Source organism: Marmota monax, unplaced genomic scaffold, assembly GCF_021218885.2.
Source record: "Marmota monax isolate L192 unplaced genomic scaffold, Marmota_monax_Labrador192_F-V1.1 WCK01_AAM20220418_F8-fsc00101, whole genome shotgun sequence".
In the NCBI taxonomy this organism is placed as follows: domain Eukaryota; kingdom Metazoa; phylum Chordata; class Mammalia; order Rodentia; family Sciuridae; genus Marmota; species Marmota monax.
In genome coordinates this window covers 5,795,388-5,823,232 of record NW_026692786.1, presented here as the reverse complement: position 1 = coordinate 5,823,232, position 27,845 = coordinate 5,795,388, and the positions used below count along the sequence as shown (strand labels likewise).

Here is a 27,845-nt window from a genome sequence, read left to right as displayed (position 1 = left end):
CGCGTTGGTGGCGTCACACGCGGCGCCAGCTCCGCGCTCCCAAAGTCTCCGGAGGCCGACCACGGAGTGTCAGTGGATTTCTCACACCGCGCAGCTTCGGGCACAAGGAACCTTTTTCAGCCGAAATTTTGCAGAGAGAGCCTCCTCGTGGCTGAGAGCTGCAGGACAGAGTGAAGAGAGGGAAAGAGTGAACGACGCTGAGGGAGACGTCATCAGAGAGCACCGGAAGCGGCCCGACAATGAAGAGTAAGGGGTTGAGGGCCAAGATGTTGGTTTGGGATGGGAATGTAAGGGTCCGGAACTTGGTGCTAGTGGGTGAAACAAGTCAGGGCTACCTGACTACAATGGGAATTGTCACACCTTACATAAAAGGTGACTCGGTCTGTGAGCTAGGATTTGACTTCAGAGTAGAAGGCAGGTGCTCCCGGAGACTGCTCAGCGCTACGCTGTGCTGGAGCCGGAAGGCCCAAGAGATTGGCCTCATCTAGCCACTATCTCTCTGGTGTCTGCGGTCCAGGCCCTTCATCACCTGTTGTCCCACCTTTGTCTGATGTAAAGTGCTGGGAGCTGCTGGGGAATCATCAGGAACCCAAGGCTTTGGGATTTGAACCGAGAAGAGATATATCAGGGAGGGGAAGCAAGCACCGGAACCGTTTTAGGCAAGAGAGCATGGAGATCAAGATCAGAATTTTGATTTCCACCTCTGCCGCCTCCTACCTATGTGTTCAAGTTAAAGTGTCTCAACATATCTGAGCTTCAGTTTTCTCGTGTGCATAAATGGAAATAGCAATTTTAAAAGAGGGCTTAGGCCGAATGTAGTGGCACATCCCTGTAATCCCAGCGACTCAGGAGGCTGAAGCAGGTGGACTGTAGGTGTAAGGACAGCTTCAGCAAGTTAGACCCTAAGCAGCTTAACAAGACCCTATCTCAAAAAATAAAAAGGCCTGGGGATGTAGCCTAGTGGTCAAGGGAACCCCTGGGTTCAATCCCGAGTCCCCCACACCTCCATGCCCCGCAAAAAAAAAAATTGCTTAGAAAGTGAATTTATACCGGTGATGAGAATCAGGAATGAGTCCCATTTCCCTGGTGTGAATATTAAACACCCAAAAAACTCCAACACAAGTGTACAACACATCTCAGAGCTGGGTGTCAGAGGAAGTCAGGGTGTCCTGCCCCTTGTATAGATTTTTAGATTTCCTTTGTTCTCATGCTCCCTTTCTTCCATTATCTTACCTATGTGACTGGGGACCAAAAGGTGGAGTGATCCAAGAGTGAGAAAGTAGCCACCTAGGAATACAGGCAGGAAGAGAGTAGCCCTGGAGGCATTCCTTAACTATTACTTGCAGGGAGAAAACAATTCCCTGGAGGCAGGTAACCTTGGCAACCTTGAGGGGGCAGGGGAAGTGTCCTAAAGGTATTAGTATTTTATTTCAAAATAAAATACTTTACTTTCAAACCAGCCTCTATCTTCCCTATCCAACCCAATCATTTATTATCTACATTGACTGTTCTTCCCCCCATAATGAGACATAAAATATATGTGCCTTTTAATCAACTTCCTAGCAAATAATGAGTGTTTGATAACTATGTATTGCTGCAGAGAGACTTCCAAGTCTAATGCTAGACATTTATGACAGTTGAAATTTCCAGGCCCTGGAAATGCCTACAAACAATTGATAATTTCCATCTCCCATTTGAGGGAGAATTGGACTCTATATAGAACTTAAAACCGCCTTGATTTGCTTGATCAAAATGTACTTAGGGGCTGGAGTTGTGGCTCAGTGGTAGAGCACTTGCCTAGCATGTGTGAGGCCCTGGGTTCAATCCTCAGCACCACATAAAAATAAATAAATTAAACAGGAGATCCATTTACAATTAAATATATATATATATATATATATATATATATATATATATATATATATGTGTGTGTGTTTAAAAATGTACTCATGGAAGCACAGAATACCTGGTTGAAATTATAAAGTGTAGCGTGAATTTAGTTTTCTAGTCATTTGGCTCTTTTATTTTTTTTATTTTTTTAGTTGTAGATGGATACAATATCTTTATTTTATTTGTTTATTTTTATGTGGTGCTGGGGATCAAACCAGGGGTCTCACTCATTCCAGGCAAGTGCTCTACCACTGAGCTACAACCCCAGCCCTCGTTTAGCTCTTTTGCTAGACCTTTATCCCAATTTTATTCCATTCACACCTGTTCTCTGTTCCCAATACCACAGTTTTATTTTTCAGACAAATTAAGGAAGAAAAAGGAGTGTAGAAGCTTTTAGAAGTTGACACCACATTGACCAATATATAGAGTGACGAAAGACCACTATATTTTATCAGTGAAGGATATCATCAATTATATATTTTAATTTCATAATACTAAAATGTGAAAAATCTTTCTTAAATATCAAGCAATCAGCAAAATGTAGTATTTCTAACCATGTGCATCCCGGACAGCTATATCACATTACTTTTAAATGAGTTGCCTCCTTAAACATAGTGAACAACTGCTCAAAATTCTGACTTGTGTTTTTAACTAGGCAAATTTAAGGGTGGTCCAATAACATGCAATATCATCTGCATACTTGTTAGAAATGTAGAATCTGGGAGTAAGGACCCAAAATCCGTGTTTTAATAAGATCCCAGACTTCTTAAACACATTAAAGTTTGAAAAGCACTCTTTTTAAATCATACCCTTGGAACTTCTAGGACAGACATTGCCAAAGGGAAGCATCCAAGAAGGTTGGGAGGTGCTACTCTGTGGTGGAGCACTTGCCTGGCATGAGTGGGGCCCTGGGTTCAGTCTTCCACCCCACCTCCCTGCCCCGCCCCCAAAAAAACAAGAAAACAAGCTTTGCTTCACATCTTCAACCTCTGAATGAGCATAGTTATTTTCATAATTAGAAAAACCTTCAATCTTTGAGCCATATCTAATAGATCATTTCTTATTTTTTTCCCCCTTTCATCCCCCAGGTGTGATCTACCGTGCTTTTTCTCAGAAAGAGGCAAAAGAGTACGATGTTCAGGTACAGTTTTGGGGAGGAGGTCCAGGAGCAACAGAGGCAATGGTGAAGAAGTCTTGGTTGTTTCTAAGCCTCTAGTACTGGTTTAACTGTACTTGCCTGCATTTACTTCTCATCTTTCTGGTAGACATCTTTGACTACATCAAGGTCTGTTGTGCCAATGTTTCCATATGCCAGCCTCCTTTCCTGTTGTGCCAAAGTCAAGTTTGATGAACTTGGACTCCTTGATCTTTTGTCATCTCCCACTATGTAGGGAGTACTAGGCCGTGCCCATCTCTTAACTACCCTGATGAGCACTATCATTTGACCTTGTCACTGTACTCCCTTCACTCCTGAAGAAGGTGTACAAATCACATTTCATAAGAGGAATTTACAGATTATATCTGGATGTTTCAACATGTTTGGTTATTTAGGCAAAAGCTCTACTTTGTGGCTCCTAATAAGATCTTGAAATCAAGATTTTGAAAGACTACTATACCTTTATTTTGCTGCTTTATGAAAGAAAGACCACTTAGGTATTTAAAAGAATTTTTTTTAAAAAGTATCTTCTTATCTTTAGTAATAATGATAATGAATTCATTATCATTATTACTAAAAATAAAAAGTTAGTGTCTAAAAGTATAAAGCTGAAACAAGTGTTATTCCTTCCATCCTTACTGTGAACCACCTCCCCATGGAGAGATTTTGACACATAAGTTTTCATCTTTCATTTAACCTCAGTCTAGTATTTATAATCCAATTTGAGCAAGAAGAGCCAAGCAAATGGCCAAACCAAAAGGCAGGTCTTCAGTAAAGAGTACTGTCCAAAACTATAGCAGACAAGAGGGCAGAGACACCCACTGCCCGATGAGTAATAGATTGCTGGAATTCCAACTTGAGAGGCAGTGACAATTGCAGTTTTTTTAAGGAATTATACACAATTATGACAGAGGACAAAAGTCCTCTCTAAGAACAAGTGCTCATTCACAGTACCTTGACACTGTGGCCGTATTGGAGAAAGTGAGCCAAGAACCTGAGATGCACTGGACACCTTTCTTCAAGCAGTGCAGGAACAGATCACTTAAAGACTAGCCACACTGAATATAGGGCTGGATACCCAAGGAAAGAGGACTGTGATGTGGGCTCAGTATGAGAATTCCTACTTCCTGGCCACCCTGAGGTTCTTAGTTTTGCTCTTTTCCCTAGTTTTAGGTTCCTGTCCCTCACAACATAGCTTGATTCTACTGAAGTCTCCTTCATATGGTTGGGACTGAATAAATACCATTGTCATACATTTTCCAAGCTTTGCTCCCTGCTGAGGATGAGAGAAGTCTTCTTCTAAATAAAAAGGCTTTTTAATCCTAAACAGAATAACCTCAGAGAAGCAGGACAGGAAGGCAGTGTTTGACATGACTGTTGAGTGTGACAGACTCACAAGTTGGCATATGGATGTGACATCTTGATGACTGTGGGTAGCAAACACTTGGCAGATAAAGATTGTGTGAGCCTCAGTGGGTAGACAGATGGGTCAGCGAAGATGGTGGCTTTCGGGAGTGATGGGTGAGAGTGTCTGGCGTCCTGGCAGCCCAGAATAATGAATACTACATCCACCCTGTCTCTGTGCAGCATCAGGAAGCAAGTCAGGCAGAGGCCTTTGTGAGGGCCTTCCTAAAGCGGAGCATGCCCCACATGAGCCAACAAGCTTGTGAGGATCAGCTGCAGCGCAAGGCTGTTGTTCTGGAGTACTTCACCCGCAGGAAGCGAAAGGAGAAGAAAAAGAAATCCAAAGGCCTCTCCGCCAGACAGAGGAGGGATCTTCGGCTCTTTGACATTAAACCAGAGCAACAGAGGTGAGCCCTGCCTTTGCTTTGCTGTCCTATCCCTGCCTAGTCTTGAGGTAGGCAGGGAGCACTGTGGCTGGCTAAGCAGCTTCTGCCCCACTTAATTCTCCATCTTCTCCACAAGGGGGCAGCCTTCCTTTACCAATTCATACTGTGTTTGGGTTTTGCTTTTAATAGCAAGGCATGGTGAGACTGAGGACTCTTCAGTGTTTGGCTTCTGTCCTAGCCTTAACTAATAAGATCAGTGCCATAAGTGAGTCTGTTGCCTATGGCAACGGGCTGTTTGTCTTTTGGCTTTCTTAGAAAAGAAGAACTGATATTTCTTAATATATAACTCTTTGTAGCTTTTAATATCACTCTACAGAACCACACACTGGGGTTTTATTGCCAGAGAAAGATTCTGCCTACACATTTTGAAAATTTCTGAAAGGAATGCATCACCATCTTGTGGGAGGACATTTTCCTCTGGCTGACACTCTGTCTCCCTTTGGCAATAATTCTGAGTTTGGGTGTCTTGGGACTATTTATAGGCTTTTGCTTGGAGATCCATAGCCAAATAGCCTCCCACATTTCAGAAGACAATTGAAATATGTCATTTTGTCCATGGCCCCTCTCAAGAAACCAGCAGCAGGCTGTGGGTGAAGGAGGTGATTGCACCTGCCCCAGGGTTACCTCACTGCTGTCCTCACAAGTTGAGGTCATTTTCAGCTTTGAGTTTATGGTTCTTGTTTCTCTAACCCATGGCCTCATTCATGTAAATAGAGTCCCCATGAAACACCAAGACAAGTGATAATAGCCTTGGAGGGAGGCCTTTGGGGACTCTCACCTGTTCTCTCCCCTTCCCACCACTTGCTCCATCACCTTCCAGACACACCTGTTACCTTACAGGTGTACCAGCATGACAACTATCAACTCCTGTACACCGAGGGCTCCCTAAGTTCAATATTATGTGACAGATTAGCTTTCAATTTCAGTTACTTAAATAATACTGCAGTTATTTCTCTCTCATGAGAAGAACAGATGAATGGCACCCTGGGTTGGTAAGGCAGCCAGTCTCATACCCTCAGGGACCCAAACAGCACATTATTGCCTGTAGATGCTCCTCAGGGTCTGGGATGACTGCTGAAGCTCCAGGTGTCATGGCTGGTATCTAGCCAGCAGGAAGAATGACAGGGCAAAGAAGGGCCGCTCCTTTCTTTTCTCATTAGGAGAAACAACCTCAAAAAGGTCTACCTTCAAGGAAACTGATGTTCAAGAGATAAAGGTATCTGATTTTAGTTAAATTGTCAGCAGTGGAATTAGGATTTACACCCAGTCCCTAATGGTTCCAGGTCATCATTATTGTCATGAAATCAAGCTCTGTGCTATTTGAACATTATAACACCAAGCTGATATTGCCTAACTTTTCACCTGTTTCTGACTTGATCACAGATACAGTCTTTTTCTCCCTCTGCATGAACTCTGGAAACAGTATATCCGGGACCTGTGCAATGGTCTCAAGCCAGACACGTGAGTTGATTTTTGAAGACTTACCCATTGGAATAGATCCCAAATCTTAGGGTAATTGTCAGTGCAGCCTTAGGAAGCAGCTGTCTGTGTTGCCTGGCTGCAGAAGTTTGTAGACCCTGTTTGCTTTGTTCAGAACTCTTCATCATGGTATAAATTAAGGGCTTCTGTTTACCTTGTAGGCAGCCACAGATGATTCAAGCCAAGCTGTTAAAAGCAGATCTTCACGGTGCTATTATTTCAGGTAATTTGCTTAAGAGCACCTGGTCATCCAGATGTTCATACTATCACTCAGTAGCAACATAGCGCTTGCATTGCCACATGGGTTCCTCAAAATATCTCCAGATTATCAGCATGGTCATAGATGGTTATAGCTATCTGGGCCTATTCTGATCTTGTTGGACACATTCTGCACACACTCTGTGGGAATTTATGCATGGCCAAGAATCTTGAACACAGAGTCCCTTTCAGCCTGTCACATGGTTTCCAAAGTCTGCTATGACTGACAGATGGTTCTGAAGATGACATCTCCAGCATAGACCTTTTCCCTGAACACAAGGCCTGGTGTCCAGTAGGAACTTCAAACTATGTATTCAAAACAGAACTTTTAGTCTCCCCTCAAGTCAGCCCCACCCCTGGTCTTTCCTATCTTAATTAATAGAACTACCAGGCCAAACATGTAAGAGATATGCATGTTTCTTCTTTTCTAATTCTCTTCTAGTCCATCAGCACATCCTAGTAGCCAAATCTAAACCACCACCATCTTTCCTGCATTTCTTCAGGTGCTCCGTAACCCTCTCCCAGCGGACACACTTCCCCCTCACCCAGATCACACAGCCAAAGGTTTTATAACAGAAATCAGATCATGAAGGGCTATAGGTATCGTTCAGTGGTAGAGCACCTGCCTAGCATGCTCAAGGCCCAGAGTTCCATCACACACACACAAAGAAAAGGGGAAAAAAGAACACATCAACTCATGTCTCTTCCCTCCTTTAAACCTCCCAAGAGCTTTCCATCCTTTTTGAGTAAGTCTCCCTCCTTACTGTTGTCTGAAAGGCCCGGCTTACTTCGCTTGGGCAGTAGTCTAACCACACTGGCCTTCTTTCTGCCTCACTTCTTTCGACTTGGCCCTGCCTTAGGGACCTTGCCTTTGTTCTTTCTCTCTGCTCAGAGAGTTATCCTGTGTGTTCATCTACTGATTGTTTCTTATTATTTAGGCCCCTTCTCAGATATCACTTCTCCTGAGGGTCTGCCATTGCTAAAAGTGGCCCCCTCTACCTTCTTACTCTGTCCTTATTTTCTTCATAGAACTTATTACTGAGAAAATATATTTTTCTATGTCTTGCCACACATTCCCCACCACCACCACTGTTAGAACATTGAACGAGAGCAGGATCCAGAATTATCTCATTTAGTGCTGTGCTCCCAGCACTACCTACAACTGTATCAGGAACATAGTAGATGCTTAGTGAATGTCTATACAGCACCAAGTCAGTGGTCACCACCTGCTGCCTATGGTGGTGACTCACCTCACATTGCTGACTGCTCTACAGCAGGACTCCCATTCCAGTCAGAGTTCAGGAGATCCTGGAGAATGCACAACAGGAAGGTGTTCATTCAGATTCTGCCAATGACAATTGGCTCCATCAGAAAAACAGACATTGGGCATTGGTGATGCTGAGCACCTATGACCTCTTGTCTCCAAAACCCTTCCTCAGACCCTGGTGTCCACATGCCTTCCAAAGGGCATCTCATAAGAACAACCCAGACCATACAAAGCTCCAGGGCAAGGATTTGGGAAACCTGAGTTCTCACTTGGGTAAGCTATGAAGCCTCTACCCTCTGGGTGCTTCCTTTATTCTGCTACTAGGTCAGTAAATGGAACCAGCACCCCCAAACCCTTGAGGACTGGCTGACTGGCTTTTCCAACACCAGAGAGGCCTGAGGTTTCAGCTACCTTTCTCGTTTGCAGTCACAAAATCCAAATGCCCTTCATACGTGGGTGTCACAGGAATCCTTCTACAGGAAACAAAGCATGTTTTCAAAATTATCACCAAAGAAGATCGTCTGAAAGGTATGTAACCATGTCTCTAAGGGTATTATGGACTGTGGTCTCCCTACCTGCTACCGTATCTCTTTGGGGCTCCAGGAGTTCCATTTGTCCTATTGAGTCAGGACAGATTGCAGATAGTTAGCAACTCTACATTCCTAGCCTGCAGAGCCCACCCCTGCCCATTGGGCCTCCCAGGAGGCATTTGTGTACCTGGCCAGCAGCCCCGACTGCTTGGTTCTGTCTAAGTTCTGTTTGGGACCCTCCATCTTCCAAAAGTTGCTACCTTCCACAGGAGTAAACAGATAACAGAGGACCATGTGCCTGGAGAACTCCTGTGCCTGGAGTTCTGAGGACCATGCTTTTTGTGGTGACACTTAGGATATCATTGTGGCCAGCATTGCTCAAGCAGGCACATTGGGTCTGCCAGAATTTCAGAGATCCCCACCTCCTTCTCTCTTGTTTTTCCAGCACACACTCTACCCCCAGTCACTGTTCCTTCTTATATTCTGCTAAACATTATAAACCTCAGAAAGTGGTGTGAAAGTTTCTCCACTGAGCATAAGGCCAAGAGCCTGTCTGAAGGTTATGTGGAAAAACCTGTTTCTGCAGTTGTTTGGGAGCTTCTGGTTCTGGGAATTTGGTTCATAGCCTTTGGCCCTGAGAATTAGGTGTTGAGTTATACTTAGAATGTGAGTCAATTGGCTTTATGACAGAATAACCACAGGTAGTCATGTGCTGCTACCTTGGTGGGTTTCCCTGTTTCCTATTTTCTTAGCTTATTTTTTTTAATACATGTGTTTTGTGAATAACATTCTACATAAATTGAGCTTACCACTGGATTTTTTTTTTTCTCATCCTTTTTCTTCTCCCCACCCTAACCCAGTTATTCCCAAGGTAAACTGTGTGTTCACAGTAGAAATTGATGACTTTGTTTCCTACATTTATGGGAGCAAATTCCAGCTTCGGTCAAGTGAACGGTCTGCCAAGAAATTCAAAGCAAAGGGAATAATTGACCTGTGAATTCTTTGCCACTTTTGACAATTGTTTGTGATACCTGAAACTTGGAAACACCCTACAGGCCACCTATCAGTGAAGAGATTTTGGTAGTAGACCACTTCCACCCAAGGGAAATGAGAGTTAAGGACATGGAGTAATATGGGAAAATGCACAATGCACTGAGTAAAGAAGTCAGGGGACAGAGGTCTATTTCTAAGTGATCTTAATTTTATATTACTCCCATGGAGAGAAGAGAATAGCAGAGAACACACCAGGATTAACCCTGCTTGATTTGAAGAGTGGAACTATTCGTTTATTTCTTTTTCATATTTTTGTGTTTTCTGAATGTTGTATGATGATCACTTCTTCATGTTGTAATAAAATATACATGTATGCATAAACATTCCTGGGCTGGGGCTATAGCTCAGTGGTAGAGCATTTGCCTCACACATGTGAGGCACTGGGTTCGATCCTCATTACCACATAAAAATAAATAAAATAAAGATATATTTAAAAAAAGAACTATTCCTGCAACTCACCAGGTTGAAAGGGAGGGGAGCCACAGAGTTGTGCCATCATGCCCTGCCTTTCACATTGATGCAGCACATCTTTGACACATTACTTTTAAAAGTACCTGCCATCAAACTCATTGAGCTAACTAAGGTTTACGTTGCAGTTTAAAGAAAGTTATGAGAGCGCTGGGGATGTAGCAGGAAAAAAAAAAAAAAAGGAAGAGAGAGAGGGAAAGTTGAAGAGGAGTGAGTGATGAAGTTGCTAAGTGACTTAAGGCTCATTTCTTTAAAAAAAAAAAACTGGTATTTTTTTTATTTGTTTTAATTAGTTACACATGACAGTACAATGACCTTGACATATCATACATTTGAATCACATGGGTTACAAAATCTCATTTTTCTGAGTATACAGGTTGCAGAATCACATTGGTCATGCAGTCACATATATATACACAGTAGTAATAATGTCTGTTTCATTTCTTCAGGGATTAGAAGAGGGGTGGGTTACTGAGACAAAACACTAGGTCCATCTGTGCTTACTAGCAGTTGTTCCAGTACAAGTAACTTAAACCTGCAGTTTGCATTCTCCCTCCTGAGTCTCCTGGGCTCCAGAGGCAGGTTAACTGCATCACTTTCCAAGGTCTCACCTAGGAAAACCGAAGTCCCCAACACATGGCACCTTTCCATATCTTAATACCATTTTTGCTGTTGAAAGACTTGGCTTTTCAACCTGACTCCAGCTCTCTGTGGCAGTGTCTGTAAGGCCAGTAGACAAGGCCCTTCTATGCAGGGCCAGAGGAAAAATAGGCCAGGGGGCAAAGTACCAATGGTGTGGGGGACCAGCCTTCCAGTGGCTAGTGCTGGGAGAGCCACATGGGTCAGAAACATGGCTCAGGATGACAAATTGTTCCTTCCCTGTAAGAAGCAAGTGTCTGTTGACCACCAAGGTGAGGGCAGAAGCATCCCTGGTGATCCAATTCATGTGCTTTTTCTTAGCCCAGAAGAAGCAGTGATGCCAGAAGCTTTGCTTTCTCAGTGTCTTCCACCCAGGGTGGAGAAGGGAAGTGTAAACACTGACTCTTTGTGACAGGAGAACAGAAAGACCTAGCTCTGTGACACTGCACCTCCTGGAAGCTCAGTGCATCTGCGGTTCCGCGGGACCAGCCTCGTTGCTTGGCCCTGCTTCCATCCAGTGTGTTGGGGCCCACTGCTCTCCAGGATGCTTCTGAGGCAGTGCAGGTGCTCTCTCCAGTTAGCACACAGTCTTTGCTGCTATGGTGCACGGACTAGGGGACAGAGCTCAAGTGCCAGTATAACCTTGGACAGGGAACCTGGCATAGTATCTACAAGGCCTCACTGACTGAGAGCAAAAAAGCTGGGATTTGAACCTAATAGCCTGGCTCTAGAGCTGTATTTTTTTTTACTGTAGAATGGCTGCAAAGAAGAGAAAGAGAATGTGCTAAAGTACATAATACACTGTCTTTACTACCTGCCTTCCCACTAAGGAAATGTCTGCCTTCAGTGCAAAGTAGCTTCTGTTCTTCCAACCAGCTGAAAGTGCCACATTTGTAACAACGGCATAGGTGCTATAACTCCCTGAGCCATCCTGCCCATTCCCACCCCTCTGCAATGCAAAAGGCATCCAATGTTGTGTAAATACACAGTTGCTTTCCAGAAAAGTTGTTGGTACCACTTGCCATGTGAAATCTGTTTTTCATTTGGCGCAGACTCAAGTTTCTGTGAGAGTGGCTGTATAATTTGTAGACTTCTCTCCCACTCTGCCAAAGGAGACTTGGTGAGAACCCTCACCTGCCACAAAGCTGTGGCTGTGCTTGCTTGTTTCTGGGATGCACTTTTGTCTCCATAGCCCACCTAGGGGCCACCAGGTCCCATGCACTAAGGTCTACATCCTCCTCCCAGGCATAAGAGGGCCAAGTCAGGAAGGGCACAGGTCCTGATGAAGCTACACAGAGCAGGAGCATGGATCAGGGATGGCCATGTCCCCACAGGCTGTGACTCAAGCCTTGTCACAGTGGTACTTGGCAGTCTGATCTGTGTCTAACCAAGGAGCAGGACCCTAGTAGAGGCTGAGGCCTTGAAATGCAAGCCCATGTTCCATATAACTAAGTCTGCCTCTTGTAAATCATGCACCAGAAAAAGTGCCAGAGAGGCCAATGGGGAGAAAAGGTGGCTACCACCTCCAAGTAGGACTTAGGAGGCTTCTGAACCAGGAGGTGTCAGCCCAGAGACCCACTGTTCTCCAGAGTGAGCAGGCCCTGAGGCACCTTTCTAGTTCCCAGAGCCATCTCTGAATTGAGGATTAGCTGCAGCACAGAGCACCCAGGGGACAAGCCAGAGCCTCTCTGTGGGGAGAAAAGCAACTGGAGGGTGCTATCAGTCTGCTCAAACCTCCATAACAAAATACCATAGACTGGTGTTTCAGCAACAGATTTGTTTTCTCATAGTTTTGGAAGCAAGCAGTCCACAATGAAGGTGCTGTCAGGATTGGCTTCTATTGAGGCCAGAAGAAGTCTTCGTGACTTGCAGACAGCCAGCGCCTTCTCACTGTGTTCTCATGTGGCCTGTCATCTGTATGCAAGGAGAGAGAGGTCTCTTAGTGTGTCTTCCTCTAATTAGGACGTTGGTCCTGTTGGATTAGGGCACCACCCTACGACCACCTTTAACCTTAATTGCCTCCTTAAAGACTCTATTTCTTTCTGGGCGTAGTTGCTTAACACCTTTAATCCCAGTAACTCAGGAGTCTAAGGCAGGAGGACATCAAGTTTGAGGCCATCTTAGCAATTTGTAAGACCCTGTCTCAAAATTTAAAAATAAAAAGGATTGTAGATATAGCTCAGTGGTAAAGTGGCCCTGAGTTCAGTCCTCAGTACCAAAACAAAAACCAAAAAAAAACAACAACAACAAACTAACTCCAAATACAGTCATATTGTGAGTTTTAGGGCTTTAATATATGAGGTGTTGGGATCACTAGCCAGTTCAACCAGCCCAATTTCTAGCCCCTGAGCTCCCATTTCCACTGAGTTATATTACTGGCTCTTTCAGTTACTTAGATTCAGGGCTGCTCCCTACAGATCCTAAAACCCTTGGTTTGCTAAGTTCCCCTTTATTTTTACAAATGCCAAACTCTTTCTCCCTTATTGTGGGAGGAAATATATACTGAGGTGGGCAACGTGAATGAACCAAGGAGGCCCCTGGGAGGATGTAGCTCCAAGCCTGGGCAGCTGTGGGATCTAAAGAATGTAGTCAAACCCAGGTTCAGGACAGGAGGCTGCAGGATCATCACAAATTACCCAGGAAATCAGAGAAAGGTTCATGAGGGTCTGTCCACTGATAGGAAGGAGATGTGTGGCTGCCAGTCTCAACCCCATAGAAGATGCCTAAGGTTCTGCCCAACTCATTAATGGAAGGAGATAAATAGCAAAAACTGCTAGGAAAGTTTTAATTCATGGGACAGATTGTGGAATTCTGCTGATCCGTTCAAGTCCTGAAGTCTTTGGGGGGTCTTAGTGTAACCAACTGCTAAGTGGGGCCATTTGACTAGATCAAGGTTTCCTAAAATGAGATCTTGGAACTTCCTGCATCCAAGTCAGCAGAGTGCAAGTCAAAAGCAGCCAGATCCTTTGCTGTACCTCAGACCTGCTGCATCGGACTCCAGGGACAGGACCTAGACAGTTGTGTGTTTATCTAAGACCCCAGCTGTTTCCTTCAATCATTGATGTTTGAGGATGGTGGACTCCAGATGGTGTCTAAAGTCTCTTCCAGCTCTGGTGTCTGGACTGTGATTTAAGATTTGGAACTCTTGGGCCAGCATTTTCTGGATGACAGAAAAGATCATCAAATGACTGATCTCCTAGGTTCTGAAAAGTAAACATGAACATTCCTCCAAAAAGCCATAAATTATGATTAAAAAGCTTTCTTTCTGGACAATGGCTTTAGTGTTAATTTAGTTTGCATTTCTTAGCTATAATGCCTCATTAAGACATCTGTTAAATGTCTATAATATTAATTTAATAGAGGGGGTTCTAATAGAACTGTATTGGAATTGTCCATTTAATTAACCTCATGGGCCTTTAATGGATGTCTTAAATAGACATCATTAACAAGAGTGTTAGACAAATTAAAATTAGAGTCAATAACATTCTTGGTAATTTTTCCTGAGCTGTGAAGGACGAGCATTGCTAACTAGACAGGCGCAGAGATGGGCTGCACACAGAGTAGCATCAGAGCTGCCATCCCTGGGGGAATTTGAATGGACAGGCCCCAAATGGGATTCACCATCCTGTGTCCTGGTCAGCTTTGCCTAAAGAAGATGATACTCTCCAGTCATAACAGGAAGCTCTCAGGAGAAAAGATTTGCCCTCCCCTCTCCATATGCCTTTCACAGAAAAGGTTTTCTCTCCTGGTCCATCAGGCTGAGTCCTGGAAGAGGAGGGGTTTGGTGAGGGAGGAAGATGAAGAAACTATAGGAACTTGCCTAGAGATTCTCACTAAATACCAGATGTCTACAGTATCATGGATCATGAGGTGGTATCATGGAGCAGGTGAGATAGGATAGACAGGGATAGGGTAGAATTGGTTGGGGTGGGTGGGTTGAGTAGGATGAGATGGGATTAAATGGAAAACATCACTTTTCTTTTGCCTCTGCCGCTCCATTGAATAGCTCTCACTCAATTGATTCGTCTTTCCAAAGTCAGTAGTCAATTCTCCATCTTGATCTTATGGCCTCTCTCATCAGCATCAGACATCATTAATTGTTCCTACACCCTAAAACTCCTCTGAATCCCCATGCTCCCAAATTTCACTCACTTCCCTGACTGTTGCTGCTTAGTGTCCTTGGGTGGATTCTCCTCTTCCAAACTTTCAAATATTGTTGGTATGTTCCCTGAGCTCCATATTTGGAGTTTTTGTTATTATTGATTTTGCTTTTGTACTAGAAATTGAACTCAGAGGTACTTCACCATTGAGCTATATCCCCAGTTCTTCTTATTTTTTTTTTTAATTTTGAGACAAATTCTAAGTTCTGGAGGCTGGCCTCCAACTTGCAATTATCTAGAAACATATCTGACCTGTAATAGGTTTTTGAGGGAATAAAAATTCCGTTCCCTTGACATCTGCACTTGGATATCTAACGAGCATCCCCACTTGAGGGCCTCACCCAGAGTCGTGGACTTCCCTCTGCAAATCCACACCCCTCCATTCCCACTTCAGCAAATGGCCTCATCATCTCTCCGTTACTCAGCTGGCAAAACCAGGAGCCATCCTCCATTCCTCTCTTGTGCTCATGCCCCCAATCAATCTTTGGAGGTCTTGGTGGCTCTCCTCCCAGCTCTTCATCTTCCCTGCACCAGCCCTCCTCTGCCCGCCATCCCACTCCCAGCCAGTCCCTCACTGGCCACGCCACATGACCTTTGGAAACATGACTCAAATCAGGCCACTCCTTTGCTTAAAAACCATGAGCAACCTCTCACAATTAAGTCATGCTCCTGACCAGGGTTGCTGAGGCCCTCTCCACCTGCCACCTCAGCCATCTTGTCCCCCTTCCCATGTCCTTGCCCCTGTTGCTTTTTGACTCAGCATTTTCACTTACCACTCCTTCTTCTTGAGACTTTCTGGTCCTGGACCCTCTAGGTTAAGGTGACCTCCTCCCCTGCATTCTCTTGCCACACTTGGAAGCCTCAGGGAGGCCCCTTCCCTCCTAGTTCCCCCCCCAGCAACCCCTCCATATCATATTACACCATCTTACATCTTCTGAAGCCCTTCTCAGTAGCTGACAGTTTTACCTGCTTGTTTAATGTCATTTTCTCCCACTAGGATATAGTAAGCTCCATGAACGCTGGGATGTTGCCTACCTCATATTCCATTGTAACCATCATAAACCCCATGTGGGATGCAGAACATGGCTTTTCAAACTTTGTAAATGTTCAGTAAATATTTCTTGTCTGACCAAAAAGGGAAAAAAATGAGACAAAGGTTGGTTCTGATAGTGGATAAGGGTTAGTGCACACAGAAGCCATGATGCCACCTAGTGACCTCCATTTGGCCCAGACAGAGCCCCAGGTGGCTTGTCCGCTGCAGAGTAACACCATATCCTGACATCAACATGTACCCCACCTTTCCATGCTGGCCAGTACCCTTGCCAGTAAGAGTCCCCAGGTGCCAAGAAAGCCTGCATCATTGGGGCCTTCCCCTCCTTCTATTCATACTGATCAATCTACACTCTGCAAACAGCTGTGACATGTGACCAGTGCTTCCCTGTCCTTTTCAGTTTCACCCACTGAACCCCAGGGGGCAGGTGTGCTGCCAACATTGAGTCGGGAAACCTCAGTTCAAGGCTCAACTTACTCTTGACCTTAGTTCCAGCAGCAAAGATGCAAAGAAAAGGGCTGTGGCCTTTATTGTGGAAACATTTAATCTACACAGACTAAACTTCACCCTCTGCTAAAAAAAGGAGGGAGAGAGAGAAATGATGTTGCAGGTAATGCTGCTAATGGCCCTGCCTTCTGCTCAGTGGAAGCTGGCTTTGCAGTGAAGGTGAGATGGGAAGCACCCTTAGTTGCCCTTGGTCTCCCCACAAAGTGTGTGATTACAATGCTTTTTATGATTACATGGGCCTGAAGCCAGTACTGTACTAGAGAGGCTCACACCAGCCAGCCAATAGGTGCATCTCTTCCCAACTCCACATCAGCAGCTTGAACCTACCACGGCAGTATTTACACCACAGCAGATACCACGTGCAGAAGTCAGGGCTTGTTCAATATTTACCACCACACCATTGCCCGAAACACACAGAAGCTACTCTGTTCACAGCAGAAGCAGTGAACAGAGCAGTTCCCTCCGCGCCCAACTCCTGGTGGAACTTGAGGGTCTGTCTCCCCAGTGCCCTTCCTGCACAGGACTGGAGCCTGAAGGGCTGTCATTGTCACATGTACCTCTGTGACCTGGGGGCTAGAAATATGAGTGCACTTGCTGGGTGAAAACACAGCACTATAAACTTTGTATCTGTGTGCTTGTATGTTATACTTCAATTAAAAATGTTATTTGTAGGAGTGGGTTGTGGCTTAGTGGTAGAACACTTGCCTAGTACATGTGAGGCACTGGGATCCATCCTCAGCACCACATAAAAAAATAAAAAAATAAAATAAAGTAGTTATGGGCTGGGGATGTGGCTCAAGCGGTAGCGCGCTCGCCTGGCATGCGTGTGGCCCGGGTTCGATCCTCAGCACCACATACAAACAAAGGTGTTGTGTCCACCGAAAACTAAAAAATAAATATTAAAAAATTCTCTCTCTCTCTCTCTCTCTCTCTCTCTCTCTCTCTCTCTCTTTCTAAAAAAAAAAATAATAAAGTAGTTGTGTCCACCTACAACTAAAAATATTTTAATGTTATTTGTAAAGAATAATTAAATCTATCTTGTGAATGTTTTATAGGTATCTGAAATGATTTTAGCATTTCTCTGGCAATCTTGTTCTTTAACAGCAGGACCCAATTATCATAATGGCCCCTGCCTAAGAATCACAGATTTAAAGCAAGAAAACTCAAAGTCCTAAGAAATGCAGTATGTCACCAAATTCACAATTTTATTGTCTCCCCCAGCCTCTCAAAATATTGACTTTTTCTCTGCCCTGGTCCTGTGGGGACCAAGAATTCAGCAACACTTCAGTCACTAGGGTGTGGTTGCCACAGATCTGCTGGTTCCCACCCATGTGAGGCTCACAATTTAGTGGGTAGGATGGTGAATGGCGGCTGTGGGGTGGGATAGGGAAGGGAACGGGGCTTAAGTCAGTGGTCCCTGGCAGATCTGGAGATGAGCAAGCTTCCCTCAGGACCTGACCTTAAGACAAGATTTCAGAGCTGAGCTGGAGTCTGGTGGGCAAAGGAACCTTCAGCCAGGAATCAGGGTTGGGGGCAGGACCCAGAGGGAAGAGCAGCTGAGATGCCGCTGGACGTTCAGGCACTGGGCAGGGCAGCAGGAATCCAGGGCAGAGGTGGAGAAGTAAACCAGCGGGGCCAGAGTAAGGGCCAGGAAACCTCCAGGAGGCACGGCCTGTGGAAGACACCCGTGGCCTGCAACAGGTTTGACATTATATACACAGAAACAGTAGCCCATGATCAAGGCCTCAGGGACTCAGTTGAGCCTCCATCTATCATAACCAAGTTGTCTAAGGAGGGCCACTAGGTGAGAGGGGGCTTGGCATCAGCAATTTGGGTTGTTAGATGGAAGGGCAGGAAGCTGAAGCTGGCAGGGCAGAGGAGCAGGGCTGAGACTGCTGCTGAGGTCTCCTTAGAGAGGGGTGGGTAGGTGGGAAAGTCCGAGAGGAAGGAGCCTTGGGCAGCCAGAAATTAGAAAGAAGCAGGCAAAGCCGGGACCAGGGAGAGGGATGCATGCGGGCACACAGCTGGGACGCTGGAGGGCTGGGTCCTTGCCTGCTCAAATTTGTGACCTGAGGCAAGGCACCACCTCCTGATGCCATGTCCTCTCTAGAATAAGCATCATGAATAAAGCACAAGGATGAAGGTTCACGTGTGTGGGGTCACCCAAAAACTCAGAGTGCCAAAACGACAGTATCATCTTCCGGACATACAGGACCAGGTGTTTTGCCAAGCGGTTCCCTCCATGGCCCAACTCCTGGTGGAACTTTAGAGTAGTCCTGAGATTTGGGCATTAGTGGCCCAATTACTAGCCAAGGACATGAATTAATCCACCCAGGATCACGTAGCCAGCAGGTGGATCATATGGCTTTGCCCCTCTCCCCAAATCGGCCCTCCTTCCAGTACCTGAGGAAGGCTCCCTTTCCCTCAGATTTAAAGCCCCATTGCCAGGATGAGAAAAAGACTATTTTTTTTGCAAGGCACGAGCCCCTGCCAGCTTCTGGCTCCTGGCGGTGTTTGCTGCAGAATTTAAAGACTGCAATAACTATTGAACACCCTATTATCCGGCTGCCTAATTAATGTAAATGATAGTTACAGTCCGCTCACGAAAGGCTTATGTTTCTCTGAGGAGGCCCTGCCAGCCACCTGGGCCCCATTCCAGGGGCTTTATGGTGGCAGCCCCATTCTGGCTTTGTTGAGTAAAAGGTAAGTCGTGGCCCTAAATAATGAAGACAGAAGGGCTCGGGGGGCTCCACAACATAGGACAGCTCCGACTGCAGTTCCCAAATCAGATGACAGAGTCACTACCACACAGGCTCCTTCCATTCTGGCCTGGAGGCTCGAGTGCTCCCTGCAACCCTGTGGCAACATCTCCAGGCCTCCCAGAGGTGTTCCTCCCAGTCCCCGGAGCATACAGTAAAATCTTATCTGAGTCCTTCATGGACTGGCCTTTGCCCCGCTCAGCCCCACCTCACATCAGCCTCCCTCTTGTCCTTTGGCTCCTGGTGAGGGGACCAATTTGACCACATTTTCTGGGAACTGTCCTGGTTTTATCACAAGCCTGGGCCAACAAGGCAGCTGGGCATCTGTTCCAGCCCCACCAGCCTACAGTGGTCCCAGGAAAGTTGTCCAGGATGGTCCCCCCCCCCCCATTCTAGGTCTGTGTCTTTATTCATTCAAGCTGCCAGAACACAAATATATCACAGGCTTAGGCACCTTATCAACCACAGAAGTTTATTTCTCACAGTTCTGATGCAGGGAAGGCTATGATCAAAGTGCTTACAGATTTGGTGTCTGGTAAGGGCCCTCCTCACAGACAACCATCTTTTCATTGTGACATGAAAAAGGGGTGAGCCATCTCTCTGGGGCCTCTTTACTAAGGGCACTAAGTCCATTCACGAGAGCTCCACCTCCGTGATCTCATCATCTCCCACAGGCCCTGTTTCTTAATGTCATCTCATTGGAGATTAGATTTCAACATGAGTCTGAAGGATCTCAAGCACTGAGTGCACAGAAGGCTGACTCCTGGCCCTCCTCTGAGGGCAGACTAACTGCCGCCTTCTAGAGAGAGACTTTCCCAGCCACCCTAACTCAGTCACTCTCCTCTCCCCAGTGTTGAGGAACAAAGCTGGCTCTCCAGGCCTGGCAGTGACTGCCCAGTCCTGCTCTTCTCTACTTCTTGGTGGCTCTTGCAGGAAAGTTGGGGCTGGCCTTTCTGAGGAAGAACCTATATCCAGCTCAGTGCAGCTGCATTCTGGGTGCACATTAGAATCACCTGGGGGGTTTTCAGGACAATATCAGAGCCCAGACTTCAACAGCCAGCCCGAAACTTAGACCAGAAACCCTGGTGGGGGAGCCTGGTATCTGCATGCCTTTAAATAGCATGGCATTGGGCACATCATTCACTCTGAGAATCTGTTGTAAGGACAGCGAGACACAAAGTAAGTGCTCATTGAATTTGCTCTGTCTTGGCTCTTTCTATTGTTGAATGGATAGGATGATCCATGACCTCCAAGAACAAGTCTGAAAAACTTGAGCTTTGAAAACTGAAGTGCTTCAGCACCCCAGATACATCCCCTGGGTCTCCAAGGTGATCATGGTCACTCCTGGGGCCACAGGCCTGGCCAGATTCCCCTTCACCTAGAGACCAGATCCCGGGAACCTGTGTTTGTCATGATCCTTCTGCGCTGTGTTGTAAACCTGTGTCTGCCTTCTTGTCTTTGAACTCTGAGAAATTCACTCTGAGTCCCAGGGCTCAGCACAAAGGCTGACTCAATGCAGGTGCTCAGAGAATAAGTGAATCAGTGAACATCCCCACAACTGTGTCATCAGGCACTTGTGAATCATTTCAGGGCCATCTCTGGCAAGACTGTGCTTCTGAGACATCTCCCTTGACTGCCTGACCCACAGTCTACATACATGCCAGGTCCATGTCTCAGCATGCCTTGCAGTTACAGTTTTGGGGCTAATGTTTCCAAATTGTGCATCACAACTTTACTGGCTCTTGTCATTAATATAGCTGGAATATGACCTAGAATAGACTACAAAATAAAATACCAAAATGAAGTGCACATAGGTCAGTTGTTTCCCCAAATTTCATTTCAGTTATATGTAAAAATGGAAGTCTCTAGACATCAGGGAGCAATGAATCAGGTTTATTCTAGAAAGTTCTCTAACAACTTCAGGAACTAGGGACAATGACAAGTGAAAAAATAGGAAAATGGTGTTCAGAAGAGGGAGGGACAAGCCTGACAAGTCACAGGTTGACAGGGTTGGAGCTGGACTCCAGTTCAGGTTTTCTTACTCCATTACCCTCTGCAGAAGCCCATGATATATCTGCTCTATCTCAGGAGCACTAAGGTGGCCTCTTTTACACCGTGGCCCCATGTGGACAGGTCTCTCAATTGCTGTTCCAGGAGACACTCACTTACTTTGACCTGTGGCAACTGGGTGCATCAGTTGAGACTGTTTGAGTTGCAAAAAACAAAACCCAACCCAAGTTGGGAGAATTTTAAAAACCCCAAAATTAAAGGGTCAGAGTAGTACTGCCTTCAGGAATGGTTTGATCCAGAGAATGAAACAACATCCTCAGGACCTCTTCTGTCTCACTTTACCTTTGATCTGTTTTGCCTCCTTGTTCAGACAGGTTTTCCCTTCATAGCTTAAAGATGTTTGCTCAAGCTCTGCATTCCCTCAGTCTAGCTGGAGCCTAGCTAAAAAGAAAAAAGATATTTCTGGGAACCCTTCCTCTAGTCCTAGAATGTCTTTGTCCTGATTTTACCCTTAATGTCAGGTCCCCATCCCTATGGTGACAGAGTACATCACAGTGTACCCTGGTTAATCATCCAGGGTACTAATTAACCAGGCCCAGGTCACATGCTTGTGCCTTCGCAACACCTGGGTTGGTTGTCAGGAAAGGGGATAGTCCTCTAAAGGAAATCATGGTGCTATATTTAAAAGAAGGGAGGAAAGATAAAACAAAATGAAGGAAAGATGGATACTGGGCGGATTTGGGAGGTAGAAGTGAGGCTGCAGGCTTCTTAGTGCTTCTTAGTGCTCTGGAAGTCAGTGGGTGATGCTGGGGTGCGTCTGCTGGCTCACAGGGTGACACAGGAGGCAGCCAGGCCATGACTCTTGCAGCTCCTTCCTACCAGGCCCTTCTGCAGCTTCTCCAGCCTCCTGCTGAGAATATGCTGCCAGCCTCTTCCAAAGAACACCCTGGGTGAGATTGGAGTCAGGGAGAGAGTGAGCAGCTGACGCAGCTCCAACCTCAAGGTCCAGTCTGTCCTGGCGTGCTCCGTGACACGTCCATCTTCCCTTCCCCACTACCTGGCCCACAGTGTGCTCTAGGCTCTAGCATCAGACCCAGAAGCAACTGCTTCATGTGGGCTGTTGAACTGGCTCCCAGAGTGGGGTGAGGTCAAGTTCTGGAATAATCTTTTATATCTAATCTCCAAGTGGCTCTGCTTCTCCAACAGAACTTTGTCAACAGTCCCTGAGCTTCCTTCTCTGAAATCATCCCAGTAAGCACAGGAACAACACATGGGACAGTGCCACAACCAGTACCAGGAGCAGCCTCTACCCCATGCCTACAAGGACTCCTAGTGACACTCTCAGAGGGTTCATATCTGCCAGGCATCCAAATCCATTTTGGAGGTAGCTTTTGCTCTGATGGAATGCCTAGTGCAGAGTCATGGACATCTTCCCTATGACCAACTGCACCTCCTTCCAATGGTTTATTCCAATGAGGATACCCTCACAGTGTTCATCTTGCTATTTAGAGATCTATTCATAGACTGTGAAGGTCCTCGTAGTTGACCGGGCAGCATCCATGTGTCCTCCAATGATTCTAAGCCAGCAAAGCAGTCCAACACTCCTTGTCAAGGACTAGCCAATGTGAGCAGTTGTTAGTGCTGTTTGCCTAATATTTCACCAATTCTATTAGGGGAAGATGTTGTTTCCTTGCCCCCTTGTGTTGAATGGGACCATAGTCAACCCCAGCCAATGAGCAGAAGCCATGTGTGTCACTTCTAAGTCAGACTATTTACCCACTGGCACGAGACCCTCCAGAGTTCTCTTCCCACAGCACAGTCACCAACAACAATCCAGATGATTGTACTCCTTTAGCCTAAGTCTCTGAGGGACTTCAATAAGAATCCCTTTACTGACCTGCAATAGCAGGTAATATGAGTAAAAAATGAATGTCTGTTGCTTTAAATAATTAATTCTTTGAAATGTTTTATTACTGCTGCATAAACTAGTGTATCCTGACTTACAAATGTCTCCTGGGACTAAAGGAAGGTTTCTTTTGTTATGAAAAGGAGGTAGGGAACTAGAACCTATAGTATCCTTTTCTTCCTCTAGGGGTTGCCATGTCTGGATGAGAAACTGGAATTCTGCCCCACCTTGAGACCAGAAGCCAGTCTAAGGGAAAGCCACCATCCAAAGACAACCACAGGCAGAGGAATGGATAGAAACAGTATCCTTGAGAACATGGCCAAACCATTCGGTCAACCAACCCTGAAACTCTCACTTCTCAACTTCCTGTTATGCAAGATTCCTTCTCACTTAAGCCAATCCAATTTGGAGTTTCTGGAGTTCTGCTACTTGAAACTGAAAATATCCTCACCAATGGAAGAATGCAGACACATCCCTTACTCAAGCAATCCTTGGAAGTAGTAACTTTCCACCAAGGTCACCAATGAAAAAACCTTCACTCTAGAAAGGTGCAAGGTGTCAATCAAGACCATATATCTCCTCCTCCTGATCAGAAAGCTGAGCAGAATTGAACTATTTAGTAGATTGAAACTGTGGAAATCAAACTCAAAATTTGACCTATGCAATAAGGAAAAAAAAAGTGTGAGTGTAGGAGGGGCGTGATATGTTGGATATGTAATCAAAAGCGATTGTAACTTCTGACATGACTGGATTTGGGGGTTCAAAGATATTGTCAGGAATGTGCCTTTCTCCATATCAACTGTGTTTTCTTTCATGACAGTTCTACTCTCCAATAAAATTTCTTACCAACTGCTCCTGGGAGGCGTGTAGTTCCTATTGGAACAGCTGGACTCCCCAGGATATCACTTTCCCTGCAAAGGGCTTAAGGTAGGTCTTCACTGGACTCCCTTAGAACACAGGCAGGTCCCTGCACCAACTGCAGCTAGAAAACACAGTACTCTAACCCGCCAGATTCACACCATGTGTCCATCTCTAAGGCCAAGACAGGGATCAGTTTTCTCTGAGGCAAAAGAAGGAAGAGAGAGAAAGATGTAGTTCTCCAAAGAATACAGGTGTTTCTTCCAAAAGGGAAGATGCTAGCAAGCAAAAAACAACAGGCAAAGATGTCTACATAGCTCTGTTGCATTTGGTTTTAGTGACAAGACTATGCATGGTGTGGCATCAAATTTTTGCCAGTCTGATACTGGGGGAAGAAGACAGAAGTAAAGAAACTGTCTTAATTTGCCCCAACCCAGGAAAAACACCTGAGACAAGGATGTTAATGCAGGTTGTTTATTTTAGAAGTAAAGAGAAACACTAGAAATAGAGGAGGGAAGTGACACAGAAAAGGGAAGGTAGCCAATAAAGGGAGTGTCACCCACCAAGTTCCTGGGGGCGACTGGAGCTGGATTCCACTGGAACTTTGGGAGACTGCATACAACGCCCACCTCAGTTATCTCTTAGGAAAGGTGAGGGAGCTGGGGATTTATCCACCAATGCCAGTTGGTCCCAGAGGCGTTGATTCTCTTTCACTTCTGGATCACCATGCAGATGGACACAGGTATGTCCTAGAGTTTTTGAGGATGCCCGCAGGTAAGCAGATGCAGAGAGTGGCTGTTGAACTTCAACTTGCAGGATCAGGGCCAGGAACCAAACTGCTTCCTATATCTGTAACATTGATTGAGCCACTACTGGTGTTCTATGGGTAATTCCTTCAAATCTTTGCAATTACAAGCATCCAAATTTACCCATGAGCCTCAGGAATTTGGCTTCAGCTGACAAGATGGGATAGCAGGAATTTGAACCCCGATCTCTGACTCCAAAACCACTGCTTTCCCCACAAATCTCTACAAATTCAGCAGATTAATTCTAGACCACTGTCAGGCCCTGCCAATAACAGAAGCCACATTAGAGCCCCTCCAGCTGCCTGCCTTTGCTGAGGGTCACTCCCTGGGGCCCCTATCCTGGTATTCCTTGGGCCCAATGTGGCTAACAGTCAAAGTCTCCACTTTTGCCACCACAACCTTTTGCAGGGTCTCTTCTCTAGAATGTTTTTCTGCAGATGCTAATGAATGACCCTTAAATATCCCAGAAAAGGCTGCCTCTTTTTGAAGTGGCTCAAGATCTCTGCTCCTGATTACAATCTTTCAAGAGCTGATTTTGGCCACTTGGCTCTTATTTCTGAGTGATGATGGGCATGAGAGGAGAGGAAAGCCAGGAATAGAAGAGTGTTTGGGCTCAGCTCTCCTACTGAAATTGCAACCCCAGGAGGCAAGTTTTTAGGCAATCAGAATTGTAAGGGTAGAAAAGAGAACTCTGTTTTCTTTTTAGTTCTATGAACAAGTTATTCCAGTTTGTACCCCAATATAAGCCACACTCATTTCTGCATAATCAGGACTTGTCATGTAAAGGTTTGCCACTTTTTCTCAGTGATTTTACTTTATCATAGGAACAAAATTATTTCTAGAAGTCTCATCCTTAATTTTTAAAATTAAAGTCCCATGGGAAAATGTGATTTTGGGTTGAAGAAGTGTATATTACTTGAAATTTTAAAGAAGTCCTCGCTTCTAAAGTGAGACACACCTAGCTAACTGGACAAAGGCATAATTGCAAAGTGGATAATGAAAGACCCAGGCAGCAGCTGAAAATCTCACTGTGTATTTCTAATTTGACTTTAAAAATGTACTATCCAACATTAAAATAAAATTAAGAAATTTTGTTCATTAAAACTGTCTTGCCAGGCATGGTGGCACATACCTGTAATCTCAGCAGCTCGGGAGGCTGAGACAGGAGGATTTCATGTTCAAGAATAGCCTTAGCAATTTAGTAAGGCCCTAAAGCAACTTAGCAAGCCCCTGTCTAAAATTTAAAAAATCAAAAGGGCTGGGGGGGGTGTGCCTCAGTGGTTAAGCACTCCTGGGTTCAACCCTTGGTGCCAAAAAAATACAATAAAACAAAAAATCAAAAGGGTTGGTGAGGTGGTTCCGTGGTAACCTGTCCCTGGGTTCAATCCCCACTACAAAAAAAAAAAAAAAAACACTGCCTTATGAGGCATAGTGGCCTGCCTATAATTCTAGGTGCTCAGAAAGCTGAGGCAAGAGGATCATGTCTCTGAAGTCAGCCTGCTCAACTTAGCAAGACCCTGACTCTTAGGAAAAAGCCACAATCGAACAAACAAAAATCTCACACTGCCTTAAATGAGAAAAAGACAAGCCACAGATTAGATATTATATATGCATATATGCAACAGTAAAATCATACCCATATTATTTTTTTAATTCTCACAAATAAATAAAGAAAAGTAGTTAAGACAATAGGAAAAAAATGGGCAAAAGATGCACAGAGCCAGTAAGCATATAAAGAAGAGCTCAACTTTATTTGTCTTTGAAGAAACTCTAATTAAAACCATCATACATTATTAGTATAAACCCACAAAATGGCTAAAATGTACAGAGAAAATAATGTCAAGGTCTAGGAAGAATTTGGAGGAACTGGAACCCTCCTGTGCCCTATTTGGGTATTCAAATTGGACAAACACTTTGGAAAACCATATGGCCATCTCTAGAAAAGCAGAAAAACACATCCTCTCTGGTCCAGCAATTCCACTCTCGGATAGTTACCCATAAGAAATGAACCCATATGTTCCCCCAAATACAAGTATGAGAACGTTCATAGAGAACTATTACCAATGTCCCAAACTGTAAACCAGATGTTCAGCCAGGACAAATGGACAAATAAAAGGTAGAATATTCATGTATTGGAAATCTACATAGAAATGAGAATGAATAAACTGTTGCTCCCTCAATGTGGTTAACTCTCACAAACAACACTGAGAGAAAGAAGACAGGAAAAGACATAGTATCTGGTTCCTTTGATATAAAATCAAAATACAGGCAGAGCCAGGCCTGGCTCATTGGTGAGATGGTTGTGGGGAGGGTGCTTGAGTCAGGTCCTCTGGGCTTTCTGAGAGGTTCTGCTTCTTAATCTGATGTGTAAATCTATTCACTTTTTAAAAATAAAAAATAAATACACCTGGGCATGGTGGTGCACACCTGTAATCCTAGATACTCAGGAGGCTGAGGCAGGAGGATCTTGAGTTCAGGGCCAGCCTGGGCAACTCAGTAAGTCTCTGTCTCAAAAGAAAATAATAAAAAGGGCTGGGGATTAGCTCAGTGGAAGAGTGCTAACCTGGTAAGCCTAGGTGAGCGCACACGGGGAGAGCACAGAGGAAAGAGCCCTGATTTTGGATTCAGAACTGGGAACCACACTGTGGACCACCCCTGATAAACCTTAGGGAAGCATGTGGTGTTCAGTCTTTAGAGACTCACCTCAGGGAAGGCGCCTTGCCTGTGTCCTTTAGTCCTGTCATACTTGAATTTTCTCACCTCCCCTGCCATGGCACTTGGTTTGTTCCACAGTTCAGAGCTCTGCTCATTCTCACCCAGGTCCCCTCCAGGTTCTGGCCTCAACTGTCTCTTACTCCCCATGCAGCTAGTAGCTAACTGCGTGACCTTTACCCAGTGAGAAATTGAAGGGATCTGGATCCTTCCAGAACATTCCCCCTGCTCCCTGCAGAGTCCCGAGGGAAAGAAAAGCCCAACAGATGATAAGAAAAGCTTGTACCTCCTTCTTGTTAGCTGCAATCATGCCCCAGACTCCAGAGCAGAGAAATCTGTCAAACTAGTCCTCGAGAAGGCAATGCTGATGCTCATCTGGTGAGCACAGGTGTCTTCTGTGTTCTTTATCAGTTGTTGTTCAGGTTCTAGGGACCTATTGACTGAGAGGTGAGCAGCTCCCAGTCAATAGGTCCCTAGACATACAAA

General features: G+C 45.1%; 1 protein-coding gene across 2 annotated transcripts; it reads left to right on the top strand.

The window, feature by feature from the left end:
* On the top strand, positions 1-23,836 carry Pop4 (POP4 homolog, ribonuclease P/MRP subunit). 2 transcript variants are annotated; one of them, XM_046448179.2, is made up of 7 exons: positions 1-246; positions 2,979-3,031; positions 4,634-4,857; positions 6,280-6,357; positions 6,537-6,598; positions 8,327-8,428; positions 23,170-23,836. In XM_046448179.2, exons 1-7 carry the CDS (start codon positions 240-242, stop codon positions 23,187-23,189), a joined length of 546 nt encoding a protein of 181 aa, XP_046304135.1. In that variant the 5' UTR covers positions 1-239; the 3' UTR covers positions 23,190-23,836. The 2 variants fall into 2 exon arrangements, with proteins under 2 accessions (XP_046304135.1, XP_046304134.1); XM_046448178.2 differs by lacking the exon at positions 23,170-23,836 and adding an exon at positions 9,291-9,804 and having other exon boundaries at positions 4-246.
* Positions 23,837-27,845: the final 4,009 nt, after the last annotated feature.